The sequence below is a fragment of the Electrophorus electricus genome, chromosome 17, assembly GCF_013358815.1.
Source record: "Electrophorus electricus isolate fEleEle1 chromosome 17, fEleEle1.pri, whole genome shotgun sequence".
In the NCBI taxonomy this organism is placed as follows: Eukaryota; Metazoa; Chordata; class Actinopteri; order Gymnotiformes; family Gymnotidae; genus Electrophorus; species Electrophorus electricus.
In genome coordinates this window covers 15,727,422-15,749,902 of record NC_049551.1, presented here as the reverse complement: position 1 = coordinate 15,749,902, position 22,481 = coordinate 15,727,422, and the positions used below count along the sequence as shown (strand labels likewise).

Genomic DNA, 22,481 nt, shown 5'->3' with positions numbered 1-22,481 from the left:
CCTGTCTAGCAAATGAAGCATTCTGTCAAAATACATATGGTTTGTGAAGGGACATGAGTCATTTTGAAAGATTTCTCAGGGCTATAAATATGAACCTCTGCTATGAATCCAAGCGATGCCATGAGCATTTGATGTGATGCAGTTTTTAGAAGATTTTAGCAGATTTCTTTTTTTTCATTTGCTCTGCAGTGTGTGTGTGTGTGTGTGTGTGTGTGTGGTCTCTTTCCCACTTGAAAACCATTAGAGCACACGATGAGGTAGAAGCAGAGGGAATTTTCAACTGTTTTTCCGAGCGTGTTCTGCACAAAGTTGTTTTCTGAGGGATCGACATGTTAGCTGTAATGGATTGACTGAGGGTTTGGGTAAATAAATCCGTTCTGGAAGGCATTAGCCCGGTTTTCCGTGCTGTTTTCTCATTATCTCGCTAACGCTCTTGAATCCGACACTCCCCCAGGACACATTGCAAAGGCTAATGACCAGTCATAATACTGCTGTTTAATGGCCGCGCTGACAATAAAGTATTTTAATTCCTTTTCTCTCTCTCATAATGGGATGAAATTAATGGCAGTGTGGAGCTGGTGCAGTGGCGAGATTCTAGCTAACAGGAGAGCGGAGCTGGAGCTCTGGATCGGCCACCTCCAGTGGCCATGATGAAGGAGAGAGAGAGCCTGACAAGTGCTCTATTACACGGGTCAACTGGCGTGTGTGTGTGTGTGTGTGTGTGTGTGTGTGTGCGTGTGTGTGTGTGTGTGTTCATGAGTTCATAGTAGAATGCTCACACTCGCACGCATGCACGCACAGACAGTCTCCAGCTCCAATATGAGATACACACACAGTATCCGCACAGCATATAATTACTACTATGATCTCATGGACAGGCAGTCTCCATCTTCAATATAAGATACACACAAAGAATATACACAGCATATAATTAGCAGCATTGTTAAGCCCAGAAAGACGTGTTAATTGGTCCTGATGCTGTGTGTGTGTGTGTGTCTAGGACGTGGTGGTCGTGGGAGAGGAGAACTTCACCACTCCCTGCTACATTCAGATGGACGAGGAGGCGTGTCACATCCTGACGGAGACCCTGGGGACGTACTGCCTGGTGGGCCAGTCTGTCAGCACCTCCACCACCAAGAGGCTCAAGCTAGCCGTGTTCGGCCCCATTACCTGCTCCGCCCTGGAGTACAACATCCGGGTGTACTGCCTGGACGACACCCAGGACGCCCTAAAGGCGAGTCCAGCCACCTGTCCAAACACCTGACAGGTCCAGCGCTTTCAAATTGGCCGTGTGTGTAGTGAGAGGAGAGAGCAATGAAAGTGCACATGTATGTGTTTGTATTCATTGCTGCATTTGTGTGCGTTTGTGTTTGTACAGTTGTGCTCATTTTCTTTACACCTGCCTGAGTGCAGGTATGTGTGCGTGTGCTTGCAGTGGTTTGCATTTTTTGCATATGTTTGCGTGCGCGCGTGCGTCTGTGGCCTTCTCGTGGGCTTGTGTGGGTGAGAGCAGCAGATGAGTGGTAGGAGGGAGCACACACACGCTCGGTTGCCGTGCAGCACGGTGGAATAAAAAGTGCATTTATTTGAATGGAATATCCGTCAGCCAACTGAGAGACAGTGCGAGTGCAGAGCGTGTTCTCGGCCTCATCCGTGGAAACAACCTGGAGTCCAGAACTAAAGAGGCTTCCTCCCATAGATGACGGGGTTTCATCACCACACATAAAAGAAGTGAACGGAACAGCAATAACGCGTTGTTATGAAAAAGATCGTTGAGAAGTTATATTCAGTAGTGTCATCTGTTTAATGCAGGAAATGTAATTCCCGTAAGTAGATGATCATTTTCAGTCCATGATGACTCATTTTGTGTGTGTTTGTGCGTGCGCGCGTGTGTGTGTGTGTGTGTGTGCGTGTGTGTGTGTGTGTGTGTGTGTGTGTGGCTGGGGCCTATAGGAGGTTCTGCAGATGGAGAAACAGATGGGCGGGAAGCTCCTGGACGAACCAAAGAGTCTGAACTTCAAGGACAGCACCCACAACCTGCGGCTGTCCCTACACGACGTCCCCCACACGCTGTGGAAAAGCAAACTGCTCGCCAAGTACCAGGTACCGGGGCCGCGCCCCCCCCCCCCCCAACACACACACACACACACCCTCCACCCTCCGCCTGGGCTGCCTCACCTCCGACGTCGCTCCAAGCTCCGTGCTGTCACAGAGTGACAGCCCGAGGCCACAGAAACATGGCTTAACAAATGGCTCCTGATGGCAGGTCCAAACGGATCCGGGTGGAAGCGTGTGAATGAGTGTGTGTCGGGCCTGGCTGTGCTGCTGCCTCTGTTTCTCCCAGTGTGCTCTACTTAATAGTTTTTCTTTGTCATCTGTTTCTTCTGTCTGTCTTACGCTGTATCTCTCTCTCTCTCTCTCTCTCTCTCTCTCTGTCAACCTCCACCTCTTCCTTTCTCCCTCTCTCCATCTCGTCCTCCCTGGCCACCGCTGAACCTCCCCCCCCAGGAGCTACCCTTTCAGCAGGTGTGGAGTGGCTCCCAGAGAAACCTTCACTGCACCTTCACTCTGGAGCGTTTCAGCAGCGCCACGCTGGAGCTCGCCTGCAAGCTGTGCGTTCGGCAGGTGGAGGGCGAGGGCCAGATCTTCCAGCTCAACACCACGATGTCCGAGGTCCGAGCCCCAGCACACCTCGCTCACAGAGCGAGAAGTAACCTCCGCTAGCAGTAACCCCAGCCAGGAACGTCGCACTAGTGTTAGTCAGTCAGTGTTAGCCCAGCGACTGCTTCCTGTGTCCTGCGCACACACGTCCTGTCTGAGGGTTAAACGCCGCCATTTGTCTGCTTTTGGTGAGCTCCGAGGAAGCTCAGATCCAGAGACACCTGAGTGGACAAAGAACGGAGAGGGAGGCGTGGCCAAGAGGGAGGCGTGGCAGTCTTCTCCTCGTGATGGAGAGAATCACACACCGGCCCGTCGCCACTCACTTTCCTTGACTGGTCTCCATGATGGGCAGTCTGCTTCCTCTGTTTCGCTCTCTCTCCATCTCTCTCTCTCCATTTCTCTTCCTCACTCTCTCGCTCCCTTTCTCTCAGTTTCTCTCTGCTTCTCTCTCTCCCTCCTATCAACACATGGCTCCCAGGCTCCCAGGCGAGAGGAACGCGAGACACTGTGCACTAAGCTATTTGTCCTGACGTCTTGCAGGCAGCCGGGACAGTGCCGGATTTTGGGACGGCATTTATTCTCCCTCTTCCTGCTCCCAGCAGGCCTCTCCCCCTCCACTCCTGGGCCGGTGCCCAGCGACAGCCTGTCTGCTCTCACACGTCCAGCATGCCGTATCGGGGAGGGAAACACACTTTTTGGTTCAACAGTTGAATCTTTCAGGGCTGAATGATGGAAGCGCACGATGGGCTTTGTTCCCTCCTGCAGTAAATGCAGATCTGTTGGAAACGCAGACCTTGTCTGAACCGCATCTTCAAATACACATGATGTGGATATTTTAAACCATAGGCCTGACCTTGGCATCCATGCACTGACCTGAATCGAAAGGCTGAATCATTTTAAGGGTGTAATATAGTTAGAAAGCTGCTATTTCTGAAGCAATATTGTGGCAAAATCTAAGCAGTGTTATTCTTCCCTTTGCGTCATTTCTGTAGCCAATTAGGTCAACTGATAATTAAATCAAATGAGCCTTTTCTAATCATTAGCATGATTGGTAGAGGGGAAAAATAAACCTATGCTTTCACGTTTCTATTCAAACTGCCAGAAAGCTGCCTCTTCTTCTACTTCAGCCGCCCTCTTTAGCTCACGTGCTCTCTGTCGCCCCCTGCAGGACTCTCAGTGCATTGACACCTCCCTGCTCGACCCAGCCAGCAACATCACTGCGCTGGTGGGGCCCAACGCCTTCCGCATCCCCCTGTCCATCCGGCAGAAGCTGTGCAGCAGCCTGGACGCCCCCCAGACCCGCGGCAACGACTGGCGCATGCTGGCACACAAACTCAACCTGGACAGGTGAGCGGCGGCGAGCCGGGCCCTGGCTCCGCCCACTCCCCCACACCGGGGGGCTTTTTAAATTATTATTTTTAGGAGGACTAGGGCGAAGAAAGGCCGAAGGGGGGTTGGGGGAGGGAGAGAGAGGAGGCGTGCAAGCTCCCGCTTTTTTGCCCCTCTGCCTCTCTGTGTTTGACAGCTTGTGTGAGAAGTGCAAACTGTGTTTTCAGTTATTGAGTTCACATCTCAGCGGGAGGCGCCTTATCTACTGCGGCAGCAGGAGCCGAGACCAGTGGAGGGGGTGGGGTGGGTAGGAACCCCCCCTCAGCTCCCACTGGCTCTCACCCCCCCCGTACTCTCCTCTAATGGTGGAACAACGGTGCCACTATCAAAATGGAGGAACAGTCCATAAAGGAGAACATGACGAGATCTCCACTGTATGGTAAAAAGGAGCCGTTTTAAGGGTGCTGACGTCTGTTTCCAGAGCTCTTATGATTAGAGGTGTCATTACCTCTGCTGAGAGATGGTGTTCACCTCTCGCTCTCTCTCCATCCTCCCTCCATTTCCATTTATAATGACTGACACATAATACAAATTGACATAATACAAGTTATGACAGTTGTTATGGCAATAAATGCAGAACTGCTTATGATCAAAGAACTGGCCTACAGTATAAAATGTACATGTATGTATAAACGATGTATTAATAACCAGTGTATACAGAAATACTGCCATGGAGGTAAGTATATTTCTTGGAAAGGTAGACTAGCAGAAGTCATCTCAGTAGGTGTGAAGAGGTTCTCATTTACCATTTCTACATTTATGGTCGAGCTGAGACGTTCAGTCTTTATTTAGCTTTCTCTTCAACTGGAAAATAAAATTGATCAGAGTTGCAAAGAAAAAGGAATGCATTACTCTCTTTGAAAATGTTGTAAAAGTATGTTTCTCTCTCTCTCTCTCCCTCCCTCCGTCACTCTCTCTCCCTCCCTCCCTCCCTCTCCCTCTCTCTCTCTCAGGTATCTGAACTACTTTGCCACTAAGTCCAGTCCGACCGGTGTGATCCTGGACCTGTGGGAGGCTCAGCACTTCCCCGATGGCAACCTGAACCGCCTGGCTGCCGTCCTTGAGGAGATGGGTCGCCATGAGAACATTGTGCCCATGGCAACCGAGCACTGACACGTCGACGCTGAGGCGGGCGCAGGACGTTCCCGGGAGGGTTGGGTGGGGTGAACGGCGGATGAATCACAAGGAGAAGAGCGCATCAGGTCACACACCACTGACCCAGGACAGCGGCAGAGGGGTGTGGTGAGGGGACACCGTGTGCACCCTGAGACACGGCTGTTTGTCCCACCCAGCTCCGCTGACGGCAGCCTTCGTGAGGAAGCCAACAGCCACTCAGAGACGAACGGTTTCTTTTTTTATTTGAACCTAAAAAAAAATTGAAATTAAAAAATAAAAACTCAACCTGCAAAAATGTAGAGTAAGAAAATGAAAGGAGAATATTAAAGACACACTGTACTTTAACCCCTCCGCAGGCCTGTACAGCCAAGATCTGCTTCCCTCCGCAGGCCTGTACAGCCATGATCTGCTTTTGTTCTTCTTAGTTTTTTTGTTGTTTCTCTTTCTGTTTTTATTACTATTTTTCAAATCAGTTTCTTAGGAAACGCGTGACTTCTGCTGTCCAGATACTGGACCTGTTCCATTTCTTTTATTGGACGTGTAGGATAATCAGTAGTAGGCAAGAGAGTGTGTGAGTGTGTAAGCAGGGTGGAGTGTGCGAATGTGTGAGTGGGTATGTGCATGGTGAGCATGAGTATGTGTGAATGTGTGCAAGTGTGGTGGACAAGAGTGTGTGTGTGTGTGTGTGTGTTAATGTTAATGTGTGTCAGTGTTTGAGCATGGTGGGTGAGAGTGTGTGTGTGTGTGTGTGTGTGTGTATGTCAGTGTTTAAGCATGGTGGGTGAGTGTGTGTGTGTCTCAGTGTTTGAGCATGGTGAGTGTGTGTGTGTGTGTGTGTGTCTCAGTGTTTGAGCATGGTGGGTGTGTGTGTGTGAGAGAGAGAGAAAGAGAGACTCACAGGCTCCAGAACAATCTAATGCCCCATTCCATCCAAACCCATTAGTACCATCAACCCCCAACAGTCCTTAAGTTTTCCCCTTAAAACTGACCTGATATCGATAAAGAAATACCCTTTATGATCATATATTTAATATTGCCTTTATTTATGCTCATTTATTTCTCATATTATTCTCATACTGCCTCCCATCACGCATCTTTTCCCGGTACCGTTTTGTACTTCTGTTGTGCGTCGTTCTCAGTGTAACCCTTTTCTTCTTTTTAACAGTACCACCCAGTGGACATTCTCTGCGACTACAGATTTTTCAAAAATATGCAGCCTGTAAATATGCATTCTAAAACATTGTAATTGTAAAACCTAACAGTGTTATTGTTATATAATTACTGTTATTATTTTCTTATTAATTGCGTTGCGTTGTGATCTGTATTTAATCGCAATTTAGAGACATTAAAAAATAGGAACCAAATATTTTTTAGCAAAGTCGTGCTGTCCGGGTTTTTGTACACATTTGTCCACCTTTTTGGGCTCGTAACGTCTGCTGTCGTTCATGGACGTACACGCAAAGCACGCGGTGGACAGACTCGACGCCAGCCGCGAGCGGTCACGCGCTTTGCTCCGTGCTTTGATACCGACTCCAGGAGCGTGCTGGGTGGACACGACACACAGCGGCCGCCGAACCTGCGCCCGAGGCATTCGCAGTGCTCTTTAAAGAGGAGACCCACATCAACGACGTGGACTTCTGTTCTCCGGGAGCGTGCTAAGCACGAGGGAAGCGTCGCGTGGACGGGTGCAGGGCGCGCGGAACAGCCTCGCGGGTCGTTCTTGGCTGAGCAACTGTACATTAGCGTCAATAGAGAAGCGGCTGGATGCATGTATCCGTGCGTGTCCCCACACAAAGTAACATCCATCTCTGTGTTTTGCAGTTATCAACACTATGTTTTGGGTTGTTTTTTTTGTTTGTTTGTTTTTTTTGGGGGGGGGGGGGGGGGGGGGGGGTTGGGGGTGGTCACTTATTTTATTTTCCTCTTGTACAAGTTGTCAGAATTTCTAAAGCTGTCTATGCAACTTCTGCATCCTTTATAAACAAACTGTACCTGCATAAAAAGTCCTAGCGGTTGCATTCCATAGTTCCCATAGCTATGAATATTATATTTATAGTGAGGATGTTACCTATTCTTTTATGGCACGTTCATGATGTAATTTGCAAAAGCTTGCATCTCCTCTGTGAAGTTTCTGTACAAAATGTAAGAAAGAATTTTTAAACAAGTAATAAATTATATTTATATGCAACACTGAAATCAGGCATCACCATTGTGGATCAATGACCGCGTAATGTTTTTTTTTTTTTTTGGTCTTTACAAATTCGTCCCAGACCGACTCTCACGCGAGATCTCTTTACGCGTGAACGCCTCCTCTGTGGAAGAGGCAGGGACACGCTAGTCAGTTTGGCACGAGGACGCCCTTGTACAGTCTGACATCTTTCGGCGCTGCAGGGGACGCGGTGTCAAGTGACGTGCTCCCGCTGCCTCTCGCGCTCTCGTGCACGCACGCCCCAGCTCACCTTCTAAAATGCACGCACTCTCGACAACGCAGAGGCCCTCAGTGCGCCGCTCCGCCGCAGTAAACGCGCGTGGCTCATTCCCGCGTGCTGAGCAGCTCTAGATGACGCTGGGTTTGCTGCACAATCGAGCCGCCGCCGTTCTTTGCTCGTTCTACTGGCGTTTTCCATTTTCCGAACAGGACTTCGTGCTTTTTGTGTTAATATCCGCAAATGGCATTTGTTTAGCTGACAGCTCGAAATGAATGTTTTTAATCTTTTTTTTTTTTTTTTTTTCATATTTTGCGGTATACTTTACAAGTGTTCGCTATTTGCTGTGGTGATCATTTGCTGTTCTACAGAGGGGAAATAAGCCGATGGTATTTTTCCTAAAGCCATACAGCAGACAAATTGCTCCTTTGAAGTTGCAGGACATAAGTAGAACCTGAAGCCTTTTATTGGGGGGGCGGTGGTTATACCTGATACATACAACCTTAGGAAACCTTTCACCCACTTCTCTTACATAGAACTGTTACTATAACTTCACACATTAAATTTACAGGTACATGTTAAATAAGGCACAAGTAAACACAGAAATGGTCAGGGAAACACCAAAAAAAGGAACAAAACAAAACAAAAAATACTTATTTGATCCAAAATTAACAATACATTTCAATAACGGTATTTACATTCATATTTTGGGTTACAAGTATTTACAAGGCAAATACATACGGCCTGAAAATAACAGAGGCCTGTAGCAGGTCTCCAACATTCCACCATTACTTCCATAAACAATCAAAATAACAACGCATCAGATGTCAAAGACAGAGAGGGGGCAGGACGGACTTATAACAGGAGTCTATGCATTTAGATTTAACACACGGAAATCTGGCTTGTGTGCCTTCTAACATTCTTCCTCGACACAGCATATCAAAACCTTCCGTGATCAACACGTATAGATTGCCCCTCTCTCTGTACAGCTGAAATATCGTTAGATTCAACAAGGAAGGAAAAAAAAAGCCAACAGGACCAAAACGGCAAACGGCGTTGGGCAGACGCGCGTTTCCCCTCTGCCTACCACGTGCACCTGGGAGGAGGGCCGTCCACGCGCCAGCAGGGGGCGCTCCTTCTCCTCCCGCGTGCTTCTCCTCTCCGCTGCATGGGGAGCTTTCACAGAAAGCACGACAGAGCCCCGGGGGGAGGAAGGGGGTGGGGTGGGGGTTCTCCAGCTCTTCTTACCTCAGGGCAGGACGGTGACGGTGCGCGGAGGCTCGCCTGGCCAGCTCCGTCTCCGCTGCCTGGTGGCCCTAGCCGCCTCTCTCGGAGTCTCTCGGAGCCTCTCGGAGCTGCCGGGAGCCTCCCTCACAGCTTAATGTCCTGGGACTCGGACATCTTGGCCAGGGTCTTCTTCACTCTCAGGGCAGTGAGGCGAGAGGCTGGGTTGTGCGCCCAGCATTCTGTCATCAGCTTACCCATCTGTCTCAGGCACTGCACAAACATGGGAAAAACAATAGAGCAAGACTTCAGCCTGAGAGCTTAACATAGGGGTCAGCGGAGGTGACCAGTGCTTACACCCGATTACACTCCCTAACACCCACTCACCAAGTACCCCCAACAACAACCACACCCCCCAATGTCCACCCCCCCAACACCCACACCCCCCAATGTCCACCCCCCCCAACACCCACCCCCTAATGTCCACCCCCCCAACACCCACCCCCCTAACGTCCACACCCCCTCTCTTGCCTAATTCCTGCTGCCCCTACCATCCACTCCACCCCCCCCCCCCCCGATCTCCTAACATTCACTACCCTAATGCCCACTTCCCCAACATCTGCTCCCCCTACCTAAACTCTATAGGAAAAGGACCAGACAGCCTTGATTATATTAACCCAGTTTAATAAACTTCAGGATCAGACACACACACACACAAGTGTATCAAGGAATCAAGGCAAAAAAGAATCTGTAATCAAGGCCAGGAGCAATGTGTATATTTATACATATGTATGAGCACTCCATCACGTTGTCTGTGTATATAAATACATATGTATGAGTTCTTAATTACGTTGTATATTTATATCAATATGTATACGAGTTCTTAATCATGTTGTGTATGTATATAAAAACATATGTATATAAGCACCTCATCACTGTGTATATGTATATAAATACATAGAGTGGTGTGAAAAAGTGTTTGCCCCCTTCCTGATATTTTTTGCATGTTTTTCACACTTAAATGTTTTTGATCAAATAAACAAATTTAAATGTTAGACAAAAATAACACAAGTAAACACAAAATGCAGTTTTTAAATGAAGGTTTTCATTATTAAAGGGAAAAAAAATCCTACATGGCTCTGTGTGACAAATTAACTGTGGTCATGAGTTCAATTTCTCTAGCCACACCCAGGCCTGATTACTGCCACACCTGTTCTCAATCAAGAAATCACTTAAATAGGACCTGCATGACAAAGTGAAGTAGACAAAAAAACAAAAACAAAAAAGAAAGAAAAGAAAAAAAAAGAAAAAGAAAAAGTTCCTCTAAAGCTAGACCACATTCTGCAATCCAAAGAAATTCAGGAACAAATGAGATACAAAGTAATTGAGATCTATCAGTCTGGAAAAGGTTATAAAGCCATTTCTAAAGCTTTGGGACTCCAGTGACCCACAGTGAGAGCCATTATCCACAAATGGCAAAAACATGGAACAGTGGTGAACCTTCCCAGGAGTGGCCGGCTGACCAAAATTACCCCAAGAGCGCAGTGACGACTCAACCAAGAGGTCACAAAAGACCCCACAACAACGTCCAAAGAACTGCAGGCCTCACTTGCCTCAGTTAAGGTCAGTGTTCATGACTCCACCATAAGAAAGAGACTGGGCAAAAATGGCCTGCATGGCAGAGTTCCAAGACGAAAGCCACTGCTGAGCAAAAAGAACATAAAGGCTCGCCTCAGTTTTGCCAGAAAACATCTTGATGATCCCCAAGACTTTTGGGAAAATACTCTGTGGACTGATGAGATAAAAGTTGAACTTTTTGGAAGGTGTATGTGTACACCATTACATCTGGCATAAAAGTAACACAGCATTTCAGAGAAGGAACATCATACCATTAGTAAAATATGGTGGTGGTCGTGTTTTGCTGCTTCAGGACTTGGAAGACTTGCTGTGGTAAAGGGAACCAAGAATTCTGCTGTCTACCAAAAAATCCTGAACAGATGGCCAGACGTTCTCCTTCGTGACCTCAAGCTGAAGCACACTTGGGTTCTGCAGCAGGACAATGATCCAAAACACACCAGCAAGTCCACTTCTGAATGGCTTAAGAAAAACAAAGTGAAGACTCTGGAGTGGCCTAGTCAAAGTCCTGACCTGAATCTTATTGAGATGCTGTGACATGACCTTAAAAAGGTGGTTCATGCTCAAAAACCCTCCAATGTGGCAGAATTGCAATAATTCTATAAAGATGAGTGGGCCAAAATTCCCACTCAGTGCTGCAAAAGACCAGTTATCGCAAACGTTTGATTGTAGTTGTTGCTGCTAAGGGTGGCCCAACCAGTTATTAGGTTTAGGGGGCAATCACTTTTTCATACAGGGCCATGTAGGTTTGGATTTTTTTTCCCCTTAATAATAAAAACCTTCATTTCAAAACTGCATTTTGTGTATACTTGTTATCTTTGTCACACTTCAAACAAATTTAAATATTAGACAAACATGCAAAAAATAAGATATCAGGAAGGGGGCAAACACTTTTTCACACCACTGTATGTGAGTATATGTACCTCATCACTGGCCCAGCGGTTGGCAAAGGATGGACGTTGTCTCTTTATACACACCACCTCTCTCATATCCTCGTAGGATGGATCTGTGGGCACTAGGTCATAGTAAGGCAACTGATACTCCTCCACAATGCCTGCAGGAACACACAGATTATGCATTTGTACTATTATAAGCCAGAGTAACTGTTACAGTGGATCAGTTTTCGTTTGTGCATATTTGAGCACTTTCACCAGTGTGGTGCATTGTTCTGTGATGTTTTGTAATGACTTTTAAAGAGTTTATCTAAAAGGAATCCACATGAGAAAGTGACACTTGCATGGAACTTGCATGGGGTTGTTGCACAGTGTTTTATAAATGAGTTTTGTTCAGATGACCGACGTTAAGGGTTATTGTACTAGAAGAACCACCACACGCACGGTTCCGCCTGGCGGAAGCAGTGTCAGGTCTCCTTTATGTACGAAGCTGCAACTCTGTGGAATCGGCTGCCAAAGGTCTTTTAAAATGATGGATAGTACGTGAGGCTTTAAAAATGCTGTTAAGAAATGGACACAGGAGGGTGGTATGGATAACTAGATGGATGGCTTTTAAAAAAATCTGGTTATGAAGATGTTATTTTTTATTTTAGCTTTTAGCTTTGAAGAGCAAATGTACTGTGATAATTGGTTCATTATGACATGCTTGCTATTTTTTATCAGCTGCACTAATATGGGTACTGTATAAGGCACAACAGAAATAAGCCTTTTTGTGTCAAACTGGACTGGTTCTGTCATTATTATAAGCACCACATGGTATGTCAGTGTGGATACTGATTGTGTAAAACACAAAATAAAATCCAATCAAATCAACTGACATTTTGCACATGTAATAAGTTTAGATTCATGGTATCCACAATTCTTCCCGGTATCTCGATGATACCTAAACTATATAAAATAATGGTGCCCATATATGCAGCAGAGCTGCACTCACCTCCAGACACGCATCTCCGGGCGATCTCCCACAGGATCAGGCCGAAGCTGTACATGTCAGCCATGATGTAAGACTGGAAATGGCTGCGGTTCAGGGTCTCGTCCAGCACCTCCGGGGGCATGTAGCGCTTGGTGCCCACACGCGTGTTCGGAGGAATGTCCACTTCATTCGTGTCACTGCAAGGGATTGGGATGGGGTCGAGGGGGGGGGGGGTCAGGGGTCAGGGGTCAAACAGGGGTCGCAACATGAACACCTGCTCTGACGTGTCTACGTTACTTGCTTGGCGGACTGGTTGGTCAGAATATTGTCAGCGGTTTCTTTTATGGGAGAAGACATGTAATACACAGGCGTTTTTTGAATCCGCATTTCAGAAAATGTCACCGCTTGTCGCTGTTGCAGCACAAACAGGGTGGGCAGAGCGTTATGAAGGCGTTTCTGCGAGAGCCATGGAAACGAAAAGAGCTTTTCCACTACAGTGAGTCACGCTCATCGCCTCGCAAAGCGTTGCAGTAAACATGCAGCTTTTGCACCGAACGTCCTTCCCAAGGTCCGTACCCAAGGCTCCACACCGCCGCGCCCGCTACACAAAGCACTAAAATGCCTTTAAAGAGGAACAAAACAGGCAGAAAGCGCTGCTGCCTTCTGCCAACAGAAGGTTAGAATTCTGTGGGAGGAGGAACAGGAGCCCCTTAAATGTTCTCCCATGTAAGCATCGTCCCACCCCCACCTGATGAACTTGACGGCGAGGCCCAGGTCGGCGACGCAGCACGTGCCGTTCTTCTTCACCAGGATGTTCTTGCTCTTGAGGTCGCGGTGGGCGATGGCTGGCTTGCCCTGCGTGCCGAAGATCTCCGTGTGGAGGTGGCACAGGCCCGAGACGGCCGAGTATGCCAGCCGCAGCAGTGCCCGTGTGTCCAGCGTGGTGGACTTCAGGTAGTCGTACAGAGAGCCGCTCTCGTGGTAGTCTGTGATCAGGTAGAGCTGCGTCCAGGAACCCGTGCCCTTGATGTCTGCCGCGATGAAGCCTGGACACACACACACACACACACACACAGGCAGGAAGCAATGCTGGCTCATTTGAGCATATGCTGATACAACCACAATTCACCAGCAGCGTGCTGCGCTACAGCTGTCCATTTTAATGCCCAGCTCTCCTTTAGGGCACCACACTGTGTCCAATGAGGCGACGCCAACATACGGGAGGTTGCGGAACCAGAGAAATAAAGGAACGGCCGGCTGTTCTTTTGTGGCGTGTTTTTCCCTTTTGCAGCCTCAGCTTCAGGGCTCATTTACAGTGATTTATGAAAACAATTCCATTAACATGCATTAAAAACGGAGAAATGACGTTTGACCCCATCAGCGGCTAGTGCGCGAGGACTATTCCAACTTATCCCATTCTTCACAAACATAGAATAAAGAAGCAGAACTCCCCCGCCCCCCTCCAGATGATACGGTCTAAAATCCTCATAAAAGCTTCCTAGGACCCGACTAGCGGACCGCTGCGCATCTGTGCCAGCTCCGTCACCCCTCGACGCCGTGGTGCGCTGCGTCATGCACTATTTTACCCAGTATGTTCTCGTGCCGCATGAGAACGGTCTGGTAGATCTCGGTCTCCCGGAACCAGCTGGCCTCCTCGGTCGTGAAGAAGACCTTGACAGCCACGCGTTCGCCACGCCAGCGGCCCATCCACACCTCGCCGTAGCGACCCTTCCCGATCTGCTTCACCATCTGGATCTGCTTAGCGATGGTGCGTTGCACCTGCGGAGCACCGGGAACGGGGCACGGCAGGTGAGAATTAGCGGCCGGCCGGAGTGCGAGGGGGTGGAGGCAGTGAGGGATGCAGTGTGTGCTTCTCACCAGCAGGGGGAGGCCCGAACCACTGCCGGAGCTCTGAGACTGCTCGATCAGGTCCTTCAGAGACTCTCCCGGAGGGATGAACGTCTCGTCCTGCTCCAGGCCGATACTGTAGTGCGGCCTCAGCTCCTGACGCTTGTATCTGGCGCACGCATACAAACGCGCGCATACACACACACGAATGTAAGCGCGCGTCAAGAGCAGAAATCTAATCAAGAATAAGCTTTAGGCAAAATCCAGTTATTTTTAACCAATCAATTTCAGTAGATTAGGCGGTTCATTGGGTAAGCATTCTACTCGAGTGTGTTCGGCGCCGATGGGAATTTTTACCTGAAGTAACAGAATACAATGATGAGCAGGAGGACAATGCTACACACTGTCACGGAGATGGACAGGGCCATGTGGTGGACACTGCTGACCACGTAGGCTACAGGAGGGACAAGAAGACCACGTTAGTCACACCAAAGGCAGCAGCCCATTCTCGAATCCTCATCTATTGGCTCTTGCAGAACGGAGTTGCCGTTTGTGTGTGTGTGTGTGTGTGTGTGTGTGAGAGGGGAAACTGAGTCGTGATCGATCGCATCCCTTGCTGCAGGACTATTATCGTGTTGCCGGGTGACGACACCAGCGAAATCCCACAGGCCCTGCTGAGACTCTCTGGGATTCTAGATTTACTGGCCCAGTCCTGCCTGTCAGGGGCGCAAGAGGACCCCATCTACACACACACACACACACACACACACACACACACAAACACACACACACACACACACACAAACAAGCACACACACACACACACACACACACACACACACTCAAGCACACACACAAACAAGCACACACACAGACACAGACACACACGCAGGCACACACACGCAGACGCACACACGCAGGCGCACACACACACAGACGCACACACACATGAATGCATGTGTGAATGTATGTATGCCCATTCACACAGACTCACACACACCAGGTGTGAGCGCGAGGGCTGGGATGTCTTACAGTGTGAGAGATGGACAGACAGCTGCTTGGTGCTGAGGTTGGTAACCCAAGCGCTCTCTTGGGTCTGGCTGTCCTTTTCATTAGAGAGTGAAAGAAGAAGAGAGGGACCCCCATCCTCCTCCCATCCCCCACGTCCTCCCCAAGCACCCTCCTGTCTCAGGCCAGCCCGAGACGTGCGGTCTGTAACACTTTATACTGTCACGCAGCATCAGGCTGGATGTGACGGCAGCGCTCTCATATTGGAAGGGGAGTGGGATTCAACGCTGGCTGTGACCGTGTGTGCGCGTCTGCAGCCTTACTGGGTGGGAGGACCGGAGGCAAGGTGGGGAGCAGGTCCCGGTTGCAGTAGTCCTGGTCCGTGCAGCATTCCAGGACCCTCCTCAGCCGGGAATTCCCAGTGTCCTGGAGGACACACGGCCCAGTTTGGTGGATCAGTGGCCAGCGCGGCAAAAGCAAGGGGAAGATAAGCGTTTCCGGGGGGGGGTTGTTGGGGGTATCTAGCGGTGATGTAATCCTCACCCTGCACTGGAACTCAGAGCCCACAAGTCCCAGGCAGCCGGAAGTGAGCGTGGGTGGACCCCCATCCTCCTCCTCCACCATGGTGAAGCAGTAGCCGTCCGTCCTGCGGGCGTCGGCACAACGGTTAGAAAAACGGAGACGGGCGTCCCGCACGAGCGTGCCCGGCGGAAACACAGGCGGATACACGATGGCCACACTAACCCGGTCAGCCAGGCTGAAACAAATACTGACGAACACACGAGGACACACTGCAGACAGACGCACGGGAAGGCAGGAGCTCAGCACTGAGCGCAGTGGCATCTCTGTTTCGGACACGACCGCTAACCTGCCGTGATCCTGTGAGCTCAGCTGTGGGGGGTGGAGCACTAACCTGCAGGTGTTGTTGGTGGAGTCCTCAGGGCAGTGGTGGTAGCAGTGGCACCACAGGGTCCTCTCTGGAACCACCGGCACAGAGCCGCCATTCTCCTCCTTTCGGTTGTCCATCGTTGCCTTCCCAGAATTCCTCAGCAACATGGTGTCCAGCACATTTGCTGCAGAGAGAAGGAAAAACACGAACACAGGGCTTCAGTGAATTGGATAAGGGTCGGAGGATGGGTGGGTGGGGGGGGGGCAGAGTCTGGAGTGTCAAGTGCTGCCATTGGCCGTTTGAAAGGCAGCAGAAACGTGCGGAGTGTATCCGAGTACGCAACACACTCGGATCGGTCTTCCAAACCTGGGCGTGTGCTTTAGTGCTGCTGTACGGGGGAAGTGCAGCCACGGTGAGCTCCCTGATAAACGCGCCTCATAAATACGCTCGGCAAGCAGGCCCAACAACTCTCACGGGACACAAATGTGATGACAATGTAGGAAAAAAGATTATCAAAAAGATGAACGTTCGTGTGTGTGTCTTTTCAAGCCAAACACACACCAACCCTAGTCTTCCATTCACACTCACTTATTGCGGGACAGAAATCGGATGACGCAGGTGAATCCAAGCCAGCATTGATCCACAGCCCCTCAGAAGTCCTTTAATGCACTCTCCCACACAAACAGGCCCGGCACGACCATGTCAGGATCTATACGGGCCTGCACTCAGTCCGTGTGTGTGTGCGTGTGTGTGTGAGTGTGAGAGAGTGTAAGTGAGAGAGAGAGACACTTACCTAAATACATGAACACCGAATGTGACGTGCAGTTAAATACAAACCTAAGAGATAAAAACGTTAACTGCCATTGGCGCGTAACACTTGTCCTTATTTGGGAACAGACAGAACTCTTGAGATTACACAGTGATCGCCAGGTTGCCAAGTCTATGGGAAACTCTCCAGGTTGGCTAGGTGCGCCACCCTCCTGGAGAATATCAGACACCTTTCCCCGAGTGCCTGGATGTTTTTAAACCTCCCATATTCTCCTCCTAGTGGCCGAGCGTTCAGGGCCTCGCATCAGCTGGTGTGGAGTGTTGCTGATTCATTTGTACTGAGTCAGGCCCTGGCACCGTGCAGGCGCTGTGTACTTTACACCAGAACACACCGTGCCAACGCGGGAGTTGCCACGCGGATAAGCCGCCAGATGGCGGCGGCCTTGACAGCAGCGAATCCGACGTCCCTGCACCTCTACAGGCAACAGGGAGAAAAACGGTCAAACTCTTTTTTTTTTTTCCCTAGTATGCCTTGGAGCTCAGTGGCGTTCCGATTTAGACGAGGCTGGCGTACTCGAAAACTCTCGTGACCAAACATCATGATGAGGTTTTGGAGGATTCCTGTTCCATCTCCGCTGACCCTTTTAAACGAGGGACAAACAGATAGTGTCTTATCGGAGCGATGGGAAAACCTGTCCCTGCCTCCTCGGGGTTAAAAGCTCTATAAATTTCCACCCTTGGCTTACCGTTTATTCTTTCATTTGACCCCCCCCCCACCACCCATCTCCACCACCACCCCCACAAGCCCCTCACCCTGGTGGATATGCGCCTCTCGAGGTTTACCACTGTGACGCGGCGATGAGACTGGGTGGAGATCTCCGGCCTGACTCCACCCTCCAGAGACAGTGGGGACCAGCAGCCAGTGGCCAGCGCCGTCTCATGACTGAGCCGCGGCTGACGGAGCTGCAAGAGGTGGAGTGTGACCATTAATAACACACACCGTGTCAGGCAGGCCTTTTAAAGACCTCAGAAGACGTAAACACAGCCGGGGTCTCACATACACTCCTGCGCCGCCAAATGCAGCCATTTTATACATGTAACAGAAGGCCTTTCTCTCTCTCTCACTCTAATTTGTCAAATATCGATCAAGAGGTTCTGTAACATCCCTTCACCATAGCTTAAATTTTAAAAAGGGAGATAGAAAGAGGAAGAGATTAAAGAGAGGGAAAGAAGGAGATAGAGGGAGGTAGTAAGAGAGAGAGAGAGAGAGAGAGGGGGGGGGAGAGAAATGGAGAGAGGGGAGGTAGTGAGAGGGAGAGAGAGAGAGAGAGACAGAGAGAGAGAGAGCTGCATGCTTGGCTGGATTTAGCAGAAACCCTCAGGGCAAGTCTACATCATTAGTCCTGCGGTTAAACAGCACAAAGCAAAACACGTCTCTTTCACCACAGAAGAGCCTCTTTAAGACCACCTGCCCCGCTCTGCCCTGCCCCGCCTCATCCTGCCCCGCTCTGCCCAGTCAGCCCAGCTCTATAAGCTGCTCTGTCTTCACCTGGACGGAAGTAGAGAGCAGCCACGGGTCTGTAGACCCTTGGAAAACTGGCCCCTATTCTATCTTTGGGTAAACTTCCCACTGAATCAACACACAAGCACACGCACACACGCACGCACGCGCAGGCACACACGCACGCACGCACGCGCACACACACGCACACACACGCACGCACGCACGCACACACACGCAGTAAAGGAAAAGCAACAGACGCGACAGTGACGTGCAGACTCCATCAGTGTGTCAGCTCCCAGCGTTCATACCCAGTTCATACCGTCTGTTTTAGCCCTCTCTGGTAGGCTTTACCCCCTCTGGGAGGTTTTCCCCCTCTGTTTTGCCCCTCTCTGGTAGGCTTTACCCCTCTCTGAACCACAGACAGATCCAGTGGGTGCAACAGTAACACTCGCTCGCCAGATTTGAGAGCTGGAGAGAAACCACATCACAACCGTCGCAAAGCTGCGACTTTTCTGTTCACAGCAGGGCGGTTACACCCAAAGACGCCAGAGTCAGATTAGGTGCTAACTGCCATGTGCCACGTCTGGAGTGGGCAGCTCTGTGCCAACCCACCTCACCCACGGGCAGGAGGGGCTCGCCAGCGCAGTCACATTACCAGCATTTAGCTGACGCTTTTGATCCAAAGCGACTTACAATCATGACTGAATACAATTTGAGCAATTGAGGGTTAAAGTGTCTTGCCAAGTGGCAACTTGGCAGTGGTGGAGCTTGAACCGAGAACCTTCTGATTACAAGTGGAGGTCCTTAACCAGTGAGTTCCCCTCGTCCCAGACAGTCCAACGTCCTCCACACAGCCCCCGTCACCCCTGGGTGCCGCCGTCTGAGATGATGGAGAGTGCCACCGATTTGTTCCGCATTCGCTGCCTTCATCTGGCCCCAGGGCTGGGCCCCTCTGGGCTAGGTGCCCCAGGGCTGGGCCCCTCTGGGCTAGGTGCCCCAGGGCTGGGCCCCCCTGGGCTAGGTGCCCCAGGGCTGGGCCCCTCTGGGCTAGGTGCCCCAGGGCTGGGCCCCTCTGGGCTAGGTGCCCCAGGGCTGGGCCCCTCTGGGCTAGGTGCCCCTGGGCTGGGCCCCTCTGGGCTAGGTGCCCCTGGGCTGGGCCCCCCCGGCTGGCGTGACCAAAGGCTCCTGGATGGAAGGGGTCCCTTCTCATCCATCTGTTCTTCTGTCTCTCCCTGAATGACCCTACAGGACTGTTCTCAACCCAACGTATCTGATTCCACTGCAGGATGTGACAAGATCATCCTTCTCTAGATCATGTGCTGGTCCTGTGATCACCCCTCTCCAGTCCCTTTGACACGTCTCTGACACCTGAACCTGTTCAGATCTGCTCCTGGGATACCGCGGCGCACAGGATAATGTCCTTGTGTTTATTCCCTGCTCCAAAACAAAGGCCACTGTATCCAAAACCATGCGGTCTAACGCATCTGAGCGGACATCTCGGACATTTAGGATAGACGGACAAGTGCTGTTGATGGGTAACCTTCCTGAGAGCACACGGGGAAAGCGTACATACTGACATGTGGTCTAATGACAAATGATTCACCCCACCAAAAATACAGACCGCACACATGCCACAATATCATTCTAATGCTTCCCAGTTCACTGTTGCCCGGACAACAAAGGCCAGCCCATCAATCTCGGGCCACACGCTCGTGGTCTGATATTCGAGCTGTTGGAATTCTGTTGTGAGCTCACATGACAAATAAGAAAAAAATACCCGTCCTGTTCTAACGGACCGGCACAGAGGCATGTGAGGAGGCGTGTTAGGGGCTGCTAGCCCCGCCCCTTCCCCCTGGCCCAGCCTCCATGCTCTTGTTCTTCCACGCCATGTTTAGGCACAGAGAGGACTGTGGGAGACCCCCCCGCCTCTACACCTTCATCTGTAGCCGCAACCACTCCCCTCCCTCACTCTCTCCATCCATCTTCCTCGCTCTCTCACACACACACACACACACACTGCTGGAGGGATCCCAGAGAAAGCTGCTTGCTTCCCAAAGTCCCACACCTGCTCCTTGTCTGTCATGTGCGCATGTGTGTGAGGTTTCTGGCGGTCCTGGCAGCAGCCGCTTACGTAACTTGTATTATTCAAACATTTCAGCCTCGATAACTTCACTGCACCGGTCTTTCCCGCCGCTGTTTATGTTGGTCGATTCAAATGTCGCGTTTGCGGGCGGCGCTGCGCAAATGTTTACGTGCTTTCAGCTCGTGCCTCGTCGGGAGGCAGTAATTAGAGGTCTTTTTTCCCCTACTTTTCTCAACAAACGTATTAAACGTAACGAACCTCTCGTAACAAACCCACCGCTCGGAGCTCCTGCGTTTACACACGCAGCCTCCAACACCTCAGCTGCCATTACAGCCATAATTATCTGAGCTTTCGTGGTAATGAAGGTGTCAGATTGAGGGAAGCCCCCCCCACTATACCCCACCCCCCACTCTCCTGGTGGAGGGGACGCAGGGGCCCCTCTCGCAGGGCCAATGCCGGAGCACCACATCCGAGTGTTGGCCAGATCAGGTTCTGCTTGTGGGAATCTGATCCGCATCCTGTGAGGAAGCTGACCATCCGGTTCGGCTGGAGCAAGCCCCAGCCCCCCAAAACACTCTTTACACACACACGCACACGCATACACACACACACACACACACACACACACACACACACACACACACACACACACACTCCCCTTTGCCCACCCCACACACTCTTGATTCTTGATGCTGTGGAAAAGGTGGACACTTGCACCAGTGTACTAGTGTAGTGTACTAGTGTAGTATACTAGTGTAGTGTACTAGTGTAGTATACTAGTGTAGTGTACTAGTGTAGTGTACTACTCCAGTGTACTAATGTAGCGTACTAGTGTAGTGTACTAATGTAGTATACTAGTGTAGTGTACTACTACAGTGTACTAATGTAGTGTACTAGTGTAGTGTACTACTCCAGTGTACTAATGTAGCGTACTAATGTAGTGTACTAATGTAGTATACTAGTGTAGTGTACTACTCCAGTGTACTAATGTAGCGTACTAGTGTAGTGTACCAATGCAGTGTACTAGTGTAGTGTACTAGTGTAGTGTACTAGTGTAGTGTACTAATGTAGCATACTAGTGTAGTGTACTACTCCAGTGTACTAGTGTAGTGTACTACTCCAGTGTACTAGTGTAGTGTACTAGTGTAGTGTACTAATGTAGTATACTAGTGTAGTGTACTACTCCAGTGTACCAATGCAGTGTACTAGTGTAGTGTACCAATGCAGTGTACTAGTGTAGTGTACCAATGCAGTGTACTAGTGTAGTGTACCAATGCAGTGTACTAGTGTAGTGTACTAGTCCAGCGTACCAATGCAGTGTACTAGTGTAGTGTACTAGTCCAGTGTACCAATGCAGTGTACTAGTGTAGTGTACCAATGCAGTGTACTAGTGTAGTGTGCTAGTCCAGCGTACCAATGCAGTGTACTAGTGTAGTGTACTAGTCCAGTGTACCAATGCAGTGTACTAGTGTAGCGTACTGACCTAGCATACTACTGCAGAATACTAGTGTTGTGTGCTACTGCAGTGTACTACTGCAGTATACTAATGTAGTGTACTACTGCAGTATACTAATGTAGTGTACTACTGCAGCATACTAATGTAGTGTACTACTGCAGCATACTAATGCCGTGTACTACTGTGGTGTACTAATGTAGTGTACTAGTGCAACATACTACTAGTGCTGTGTACTACTCCAGTGTACTAATGGAGTGTGCTACTGTAATGTACCCCCCCCCTCCTCCTGCTAGCCCGCTGCCTATGAGTTTCCCTGGTAACGTGTCGCAGTGTACAGTAAAGCGTGCAGGGTTATAAGCAGTATATATCACAGTCTCTTCTCAAAACAGGAACTGTTACATGTTGACATGCCAAACTACCGGAGAGAGCAGCTGTCAACAACTTGCTTTGAGTTAGTATCTTTACTAATTCCGCCCACACACACACACACACACACACACACACACACACACACACACTCTCTCTCTCTCTCTCTACACTTTACAAACGCTGATACACACACAATCCCATACTAATGCAGGCACACAAACAGACATAGAAAGACAAAC

At 49.9% G+C, this 22,481-nt stretch overlaps 2 protein-coding genes across 5 annotated transcripts in view; one reads left to right on the top strand and one right to left on the bottom strand.

The window, feature by feature from the left end:
- The window catches only part of unc5c (unc-5 netrin receptor C), a 109,353-nt gene extending 103,549 nt beyond the window's left edge, over positions 1–5,804 (top strand). For both annotated transcript variants that reach the window (XM_027003507.2, XM_027003506.2), the window contains 5 exons: positions 1,001–1,234; positions 1,954–2,103; positions 2,509–2,673; positions 3,830–4,008; positions 5,004–5,804. In XM_027003507.2, the coding sequence (XP_026859308.1) occupies positions 1,001–1,234; positions 1,954–2,103; positions 2,509–2,673; positions 3,830–4,008; positions 5,004–5,163 (888 nt within the window). In that variant the 3' untranslated portion in view covers positions 5,164–5,804. The remainder of the gene's footprint in view (positions 1–1,000; positions 1,235–1,953; positions 2,104–2,508; positions 2,674–3,829; positions 4,009–5,003) is intronic.
- Positions 5,805–8,016: 2,212 nt separating this feature from the next.
- The window catches only part of bmpr1bb (bone morphogenetic protein receptor, type IBb), a 51,133-nt gene continuing 36,668 nt past the window's right edge, over positions 8,017–22,481 (bottom strand). For all 3 annotated transcript variants that reach the window (XM_027003508.2, XM_027003509.2, XM_027003510.2), the window contains 10 exons: positions 16,087–16,246; positions 15,717–15,819; positions 15,497–15,599; positions 14,523–14,619; positions 14,196–14,334; positions 13,904–14,096; positions 13,066–13,363; positions 12,339–12,514; positions 11,375–11,505; positions 8,017–9,089 (listed from right to left, as the gene is read on the bottom strand). In XM_027003508.2, coding sequence (XP_026859309.1) covers positions 8,964–9,089; positions 11,375–11,505; positions 12,339–12,514; positions 13,066–13,363; positions 13,904–14,096; positions 14,196–14,334; positions 14,523–14,619; positions 15,497–15,599; positions 15,717–15,819; positions 16,087–16,246 — 1,526 coding nt within the window. In that variant the 3' untranslated portion in view covers positions 8,017–8,963. The remainder of the gene's footprint in view (positions 9,090–11,374; positions 11,506–12,338; positions 12,515–13,065; positions 13,364–13,903; positions 14,097–14,195; positions 14,335–14,522; positions 14,620–15,496; positions 15,600–15,716; positions 15,820–16,086; positions 16,247–22,481) is intronic.